Genomic DNA, 9,113 nt, shown 5'->3' on the forward strand with positions numbered 1-9,113 from the left:
GGGTATAGTTCTGATCGGTTTGTATTTTAGGTTTTCGGGGTCAAAGATTTCAGCCTTATTAGAATGTTTCTAAATTTTGGTTTGAGTTCGATTTGGATCTTTGCGGGTTTGGTTTGGGTTTGGATAACTAATTTAAATTATTTTTAAAGTCTTAAATCATTATATATTTTAAATTTCTCAAAATGTATAAATAAAATAATATATTACGTATAAATTTGAATAACATATGTCATAATACTTAAGCTTAACATATCAATTGGCTTGCTTTAAAATTTTGGATATGAAATCAATAATTATTTTAAGTATTTTTGGTGATTTGAGTATACTTTAACTATTTCAGATATTTACTTTTGACTATCTATATATATTTTCAAGTATTTAAACCAATTTAAAAGTATCATTTTTGATGTTTTATATACGTTAAATCTAAAAATAATTAATATATATAAGTATATAAATCTATTTTTAGATAAATTCGGATACCCAAATACTTCGGTTCAGATCAGATTCGGTTCTCTAAATAACAAAATTTTGAATAATTAGAATATTTAATCAATTTATGTTTGGGTTTGGTACTATATCTTTGGATCGGTATCGGTTATGTTCCTCGGATTCATTTTTTCAAATCCTAATAATTACATGAAAAACAAATATCAACATATTTTTCAAAATATACACCCGCGCGCCTGCGCGGGTCAAAATCTAGTTTTGTTCTATTAGATTTGAAGTGTAAATGATAGTTTTTAATAATCCAAAATAACTTTTCATGAATTCATTGATGAAATCCATATTTTCCAATAAGGGGTGATTTAATAGGGTTTTTATAAATGATACATCCAATAAGGGAAGATTTGTAAAACTTTTTATAAATACCTAATCCAATAAGGGAGGATTTGGCAAAAATCTAAAATTTTATGAAATCCCTAATCCAATAAGCCCCACTTAGTCTCTATGCACTTCAACGAATATTACTTTCTGAAGGTCTATATATTTTCATTCAACATTGTGTGTCAACAAATCTCTCTCTATATACAACTTGTTATTTAAAGCAGAAATAGATCCCATAGATCTTTAATCAGAACATATCCTTCAACATAAATCCAAAAACTTCTTGCGCAGTAAAGACTTGCTTATACTGTAAGTTTTGCACCATCCCAAGAACCTATGTTACCTCCTAACTTGTTGATAATGTGTTCTTCAGAAGCATACCATTTGGGTATAATCTTGGAGGCGTAAGGGTACATGTCGTTAGCAGACTTCTTGATGGTATTCTCCACGACTTCTGAAGCCAACGCAATATCTGAAATATGTCTCTGTTTGGTCTGAGATAGCTGACAGATCATGAAGATGATAGCAGCAAGAACCGACTTAGGGGTTCTCCTGATATCGAAATTCTCAGCCATTTCAACAGCCTCTCTAATAGCCTTTCTTTCTTTTTCACTTAAGTCGAGTTTAGAACAGAAGCGGCGAACAAGTTCTCCTGTCTTGAGTATCACCTGAGGAGGAGCATCAGAAACAGCCTCGTCTTGATCTGACCTTAGAAGACGCTTTATCCCCATACTGGCCTTGTTTATATCCTTCAAACTCACGCCATTAGCCACCGTGGAGATCTCTTTCAACGTCCTCGAGAGTTTCAACTCACGACAAGCCGTTGAAACAGAGGCAGCACAGAGAGCTGTTAACTGCTTCCCTCTGCGTAACTTCTTGCTTTTGTCAACATCAAACTTGGAGACAATCTCGCAAGCCCTAAACTCGACACCTCTTATTAGGTCAAGATCCTCAGTCATTCTCTTGATTTCGTTGCACGCTTTCTTGAACACATCTTCTTCCTTGTTCCTAACGAGATTCTGAGCCCGGGACAAACCGAATATGTCGTTGTTTTTAGGGACGGAGGACAAAGTGTTTTCTTTGCGTGTTTCGATGATGGTGCCGATACCGCCGGATTTGAGAAGAGGGTTGGTCGGATCACCTACACGGTTAGGGTCTCGGTCGCTGTTGTCGTCGTTAGCGAAAGTTCTCCATTCTTGGCAGTCGTGGATGTAGTGATCGGAGATGACGAGGCTACACTCTGTGCAGATTGTGTCGCCGGTTCTTAGGTCTATCACTGTTTCGGTAGATTTCTTGCAGTCCAAGCAAATCTCCATTTTCTCAGGTTTAAGAGTTTCTTTCTTTTTTTTTTTTTGGTAAAATGTTAAATATTATACCATTTTCGAGTTTTGACAGAGTTTACAGAGACAACTAGTAGCGGAATTGCATAATGAAACTAAACAGACGGACAAAAGCAACAATGAATTGAAACCAAAGAAGAGCGACAAACCTAATAACTAGCTAAACAGCGAGACGCGCTAAGACCAAGCGAAACCAGAAGGTCGGAGATAGATAGCCAGTTACCACGAGCTACCGATAGATAGGCGCCCTCAAACCTAGAAGCTACGGCTCCTGCAGCTTCCTACCACCTTCCCAACACAACCAACTCGAAGAATCATAGCACAGACTTACTACCAAACCAGACAGACGCACCTCCGACGGCACGAGAGAGAGCCTTCACGCGACGATGCCGTCGTTCAAACGGCAGACCTGAAGATTGCCGTCTCCAAACCCGACCCTTTGTGACCGTATACACCCATTGAACCGAAATCTCATATAGAGAGAGCGGACCGTACAAAAGCTAAACCTCCAGAAGTGAACCTACAAGAGAAGCAGCAAACCCAAGTGCCGAACTGCCGCATAGAAACAAGAGAATGGCCGCATCGACCATAGGAAAAACAAGACAATGTCACCCTTAATGGGTAGAACGAGGAAGATGAATGGCCTCACCGCCGAGAGCCCCAAGGAAGAGACGAGGTATACAACCGGGAAAACCAGAATGCCGCTAAAAAACGGAGCCAATGAAGAACAACCGACCACACGCGCCGCCACCACATGCTGCCGGACCGTCACGCGCCGTCACCACGCGCCGTCGCTAGTACCACGCGCTGCCACTGGAGAAACCGGAAGATCGAGTCGAACGCGACCTCCGAAGAACCCCACGCGCCTCCACCACAGACCACCGGTGGAGATAAAGGGGACGGACCCTAGACTCGCGAGATCTCAGATCCGAACCGATACCGAAGCTTTGCGTACCACCGCCGCCACACTGTCACGCCGGAAAGGAACACAGGCACCGGAAAGGCCTCAACGACGCCACACTCACCTCCACTCGCACACAAACTCAACCTTAGCAGAGGAAAACTGATGGGTAGAAAGCCCTAGACGAGACCTTCGCCGGTAACGAGAAGGAGCAGCCGACGTCCTCAAGCGGCGCCACCTCCTAGCTTCCGACTAAGGAGACTCCAGAGCAGACGGATCTGAACCCAGATCTAAACCAAGGAGGAGTTATACCCGCCGCAGAGAACACAGAGGGAGAGACGGAGAAGAAACAGAAAACACGGGGAGGGGGCTCCGGCGGCCACGCTAAGGACGCGGCGGCGACCACCGGAGAAACGTCGCGCTGAAGTCTTGTCGAGTAGAGAGAAGGAGGAGAAAAACTTTTAGGAGAGAGAATATCCAATCGGTCCAATCGTCAAGTCCCCTCTAAGAGTTTCTTTCTTCTTCTTGGTGTAAGTGCTTTCTTGTTGTGGGATGGATTGCAACTTGAGTGAGTGGGTTCATTTGTTATCCAAAGAACTGTATTTATAGAAGATGGAGATGGACGATAATAGAGTAAAGGAAATTTTCCTTTTTTTAATTAGTGAAAAGAAAGTTTCCTTTTTTTCCCATTTGTTTTAAGATCCATCAATTAATTTAGTCTATTATCTCATTTTTATTGTCACCGTTCCAAACAATATATGAAAATATTTATTGGTCATTTATTTGAAAATGATCTATTATTTATTATGCATATTTTTCTATAAAATTATATGGATTTGTATCTAATTGTTTTATACCAACAACAAACTATTTTTACAAATAAAAGGATACGATCTATTTTCCCATAATAATCTTACAATACTAAAAGTTGAATATACTCAACATTCAGGCTATCCACATAAGCATAAAAATTTAACCACAATTTTTATACTTTTGCCACATCAGCAGTAGAACGTAAGTTTTTCTTTGCGAATGAATCGATAGAGCTCTTTAATTCCGTTGAAACTAATAGTCTCTTCACCTTTCTTTCTGTCTCATTATCATCCCTTTAATTACAAGTCTGTATGTCTTCCTTTTCACTTCTATTCACAGATTCATTAAACCGACGATAAAGTTTTGAGTCTTTGACCTTCACTGATCTTTCTCTCACACTCTCATAATTAGATCAGCCAAGATGGTCTGTGGAAGGGACGCTTCGGAGATGGGGTAGGAGGTTGCCCAAGCTGCAAAGAAGACGGGACGCGTTGCCGAAACACATGGCAGCACTGTGAGTTCTTGATTTTGTCTTAGGTTTTAATCAAATCTTTGCAGTTTGCACTCAGGTTTAGCTATCATTAAAAGGTTTATTCTTTGAAAATCTGAATTATTTTCTGATAATCGATCTTTAGTTTCTATCAGTGAGAATTGCACCGAGTTTTTCTGATGCTGCTATGCACATCATTGCAGAAGGAGGATAGGAAAAGATTTGCCGACAAACGTTTAAGAATGTTCTCGAAGAACATCTTTAAAACTCTTTTCAATGTTACCTGTCAACCTCAGTGATTGATTACCTATTTTCTGAACATGTTTCAGGTTTCCTTTCAACGGCAGAAGTCTACCGGAGAGATTTTTCACGGCGAGACCTTTAGTGACATGATTCACAATCACCGGGAAGAGAATTGCTGGTGAAACAAAAAAAAAAACTTCAAGCCTTAACAAGTCTCTGATTTTGTTAGGGATCAAACTTGTGCTTCACAGATGTTAAGAGTGAAGTAATAGACTTTAGCTTCTGGGGATAAATTGTCAGTAACAGAGCTTGAAATTCTATGACATGTAGTTGTATCTCCGAGAATTGCCTCGCATTTCATCATTGTCAAGGATTTGTCTCTACGATGTTCCTGAAAGGTAAAGCCTCTCCAGAATGTTTACCTGAGTTTTCCATGAGAGGAGAGCCTGACCTTCTTTATTTATATGGAGAAACATGGGATGGAAATAAAGCAGAAGAGTTTAGGAAAGGAAGAAGAAAGAACAAAAAAAATGTGTGTTATGTGGGTATCTTCATATGAGTCATGAGTCTCTTACACATATTTTTAAAATAAAATTGTGAATTGGTTTATATTTCTCTCACAGGTTGAACATGTGGAGAGGGAAGAGAAGTCAGTGGGTGGTGCAGCTTATATATCGACGGTCATATTCAGTCCTCTCATTGTTGTTAAGGTTATATGTATCAGGTCTGCAATTCATGTTATCTAATATATAATGAAATTGGTATTAAAACTGCAATTCCTGTTAAGTTTTATATGCAATTTGTTTAACCGCACATGTGTTAATATCCTCTCAAGTCGCAGCTTCTAGCTGTTAGTTCAACTTCAAGTGTTACATTATCTTTTCCACTAGCAACGTTCTTTGGCACCAGTGAGACTTGGGAAGAGATAACGTGCCGTGTTTGGAAATATATATATATATATATATATAAAATAAACTCAACAATATAGAGGTGTATATTGAGATACTCTGGTTTTACTTTATTTTCTGGGATTGGAGTTGACATTTTTTGTATGTTTAGAGGTTTTTGAATGGCTATAAACAAAAAAAAAACTAAACACATTTGTTCTACTTCTCAATATGATTACAGGACCCGGCAAATCCAATGGCTATTCAGTGTGATGAGAAGCACTGTCATCCTCTTGGATGTGAAAGCATTCAGCTGTGGGGATAAATGAGATGCTAATGCGCCAAATGTACAAGCAGTCATGTGATCAATAATGATTTTAAAGTCATTTATCCAACTCTCTCAGACTATGATGTTCGATATTATTATCTCTCAACTTCTAAAGGTAAGCGACCAATTTCTTTTTGAATCCTAGACTGCGCATTCTCCAGGTTTGTATTCCTCTCCTTCAAATATAATATTTTATTGCTAAGGGAGGTCTCTAAACATGATCGTACATGTTACTGATTTAGTGAAGATTCTCACTATTTCTTTTCATCCCAGGTTTTCTCTTTCTATGTGATTGAAGAGCTCGACAAAGCTTCACTGAAGCGGAAAGAGCTTGAACGGTCTGAAGTAAAAAGCAGTCTTCCATTGTGGACAGTATTTAATGGCTCCACAGATCCCATGTTCTCAAACTGTGAGTAACAATGGATGCTTGGAGAAGATGGAGAGCATTTGTGCGGATCAACGAGGGAAATTGACTTCACCTCTGTTGTAGTCATGATTATCATCGCCATAGCCGCCACTGGAGTCGTAAATACAGTGGTAGGAGGAGGATAATAAAAGGGGTTAGGGTGTTGGAAGACTGGCGTTGAAGATGGGTGCGAGGGAGAGATATATGGGGAGAAGGAATCTGAAATTGCGGGAGAGAAGAGATGACGCTGTTGTTTTCCTCTACAGATTTCTAGAGATGGATAAGCTTCACAATATTTTATGACTCTCTGTCTCTTTTGATTCGGCTCACTTCTCCTAGAAAAGGTTTTGGGTTTGTTCCACGAAGAACCAACATAGTAAATTCGCTTAAAACAAAAGAAATGATAAAAGTATGTTGCAGGTAAATACAACATGCGTCAGAAAAATATCATGCAGAAAACCTATATCTTTTTCTAGATTAAGTCATGGACCTGAAGCTCCACGAATATGATCATGTTCATTGGTTTCACCACTGTGGATGTATTTGTATCCCCGCTTCCTATGCTGAAGATAAAAAAGATAACATTTTAGTCAATGAAAAAAGAACGCCAGATGCATAATCATGAATGCACCAGTCCATAACGTTCAAAACATCCATAACCAATGGTTTTCTTTCAGATGTTACAAGCAAGCCCGCAGCAGAAGGATATAAACCAGACTATAGAAAAGATATTAAATTTTTATTTTATCACTCACTCAATCAGGAGCAAAGTTACGAAGAAATACACTAAGCAAAAAATGAACAAACAAAAAGAGAAGAAATTACAAAAGATAGGGATGATGACTACAATGTGTGTATATATATGTTTTTATAAAATTCTTTGTTGAAATAGATTTGAGATTTATTTAGCAATTGCATTTGTGGTGGATTTGATAAGTAACAACTAAATTTAGTTTGGCCTTCCAAACCAAAACACTAATTTAAGAAGTTATTTAATTAGTTACATTGAATAATTGTCTATAGCCACGGTAGTTTCCGTGAGTAAAGCTAAAGATTTCGTGACTATATAGTGTAATAAACACGAAAAGTCACAGAAAAAAACAATGGCTATACGATCGTGACCATTTTTTACCGTGATTTTTTCGTGACTAAAACCATTTCCAACCCATACCTATTTTTTCCTCTATAATTCCCACAAAAATAGAGTAACTCTATTATAGAATAAGTTTTGCTCCAATGGTTTACTCTATAAAAGAGTTACTCTATTTTTGTGAAAATTATAAAGAAAAAAATAGGTATGGATTGGAGATGCTCTAAATAGTCACGTTTTTGCCACATACAATCTGGTGACTAATTTGGTCACGCTATAGACATATAAAAATTGTGACTATTTTAGTCACGTTCTGTTTATGACTAATACGTGACTATTATTAAAAAAAAAAGATAAAAAAAAAATATTTTTATTAATTAGTTATAAAATATAACAAATAAAAAAACATATTTCTACGTTGAGCCTCCGCCACCGCTTTTGTCACCTCCGCCTCCGGTTCACCTCCGTATCACACGTCCACTACCGGTAAGCTTTCATTCGTCTCGCCTCCACCGCCGCCTAGCCTGGACACATTCACCAATCTCCATCTTCCTCTTCTCGAACTCACCGAGTCATCTAAACTGAAACCACCGAGTCATCTCAGGCTCTTGTGAAAATTCATTTCGTTGTTCAGAGGACCAGTTCGTCACACTGCCTCCGATCCTCACGCCACCACCGCGTCTGCTTCATCACGCCACCACTTCTCCTTTGCGTTTCATCACTTATTTCATTTCTCAGATCTGTAAAAAAAATAGCAAGCAATTAGTATAAGAAGAAAAGGGAAATAAGACGAGGAAGATGACGATAAACGAAGAGAATAAAAAAATCACTTAATCATAGACGTTCTATGTTAACGTGTAACGAAGAGAGCAGGAGAAAAGATTCAATCTGAAGAAAGAAAAGAGTTGAGTGAAGGAAGAAAGAGGAAAGAAAAGAATAGATCATTTGTGTCCGTTAGATTTTTCTCTATCAATGGTGGATAACAAACAAAGTGCAATCCGCTCTTTCATAAACTAGCCAATGAGAAACCACCTACTAATTAAATAAGTATTTTTTATTGTTTCGAAGTTGACGCAGACGTAATAACATAAACTTGATAGTGTTTGTGTTTACGAGTTAGAAGTTCAGGGTTTGGGGTGTGTTTTACGAGTTATGCTTATGGTCCAATTCGTTTATAACTGAATAACTAAAAGTAGCCTGATGTAAAAAAACTTTTCTTAGAGAAGGTAGAAGGTTAAAATTATAGTAAACAATAACATGTGGTTTGAAATTTAGGAATAAGGTTCAAAGTTTAAGTTTATATTTGGGATTAAGATTTTAAAATAATTTAATGGTTCATATTATATAGTTTATGGTTAAAATTTGAAATTTAAAGTTAAAGTTTAGAGAGTGAATTTGGAGTAAAATGAAAAGTAATTTTAAATCAGATATATGATATATGTTTTGGAGTTTGGATAAGTAGATGCGTAGTATATTGTTTGGGGGGGGGGGGGGGGGGGGGGGGTTTATATTAAGGTTGGAATCAAATTTTGAGTTTAATCTTGAAGATTTAAAGTTAAAATATAAAAAAATGTTAGATTTTAAAGGTTTTGTATATATTGTAGGGTTTTAAAATTTTGTTTAGGGCTTACTATTTCGTTTAGTGTTTAGGGTTTCAAATAGTCACGAATATATTAGTGACTAAACCGTGACAAAGATAAATTTTTTTGTAAATTTGTCACACTTTTATTCATGTTTATCTTGATGATCATTTTGTCACCAAATATCTATAGCAAAAGCGTGTTTTT

General features: G+C 37.6%; 1 protein-coding gene and 1 long non-coding RNA gene across 2 annotated transcripts; both read right to left on the minus strand.

Moving 5' to 3' along the window:
• Window positions 1-716: 716 nt before the first annotated feature.
• On the minus strand, window positions 717-5,539 carry LOC106347416 (plant-specific TFIIB-related protein 2-like). The gene has a single exon (XM_048782593.1). The coding sequence runs from the start codon at window positions 2,142-2,144 to the stop codon at window positions 1,131-1,133; it is 1,014 nt and encodes a 337-aa protein (XP_048638550.1). The 5' UTR covers window positions 2,145-5,539; the 3' UTR covers window positions 717-1,130.
• A 2,141-nt stretch (window positions 5,540-7,680) lies between these two features.
• On the minus strand, window positions 7,681-8,371 carry LOC106347417. Its single transcript, XR_001270703.3, has 2 exons — window positions 8,157-8,371; window positions 7,681-8,066 (listed from the first exon to the last, which is right to left on the minus strand). It is a non-coding gene; the product is annotated as an uncharacterized LOC106347417 (long non-coding RNA).
• Between the last annotated feature and the right edge of the window lie 742 nt (window positions 8,372-9,113).

This window comes from Brassica napus, chromosome A6, assembly GCF_020379485.1.
Source record: "Brassica napus cultivar Da-Ae chromosome A6, Da-Ae, whole genome shotgun sequence".
Classification (NCBI taxonomy): domain Eukaryota; kingdom Viridiplantae; phylum Streptophyta; class Magnoliopsida; order Brassicales; family Brassicaceae; genus Brassica; species Brassica napus.

Coding starts and splice junctions, on each gene's coding strand:
- LOC106347416 (XM_048782593.1), bottom strand. CDS start 2,144: ATGGAGATTTGCTTGGACTGCAAGAAATCTACCGAAACAGTGATAGAC.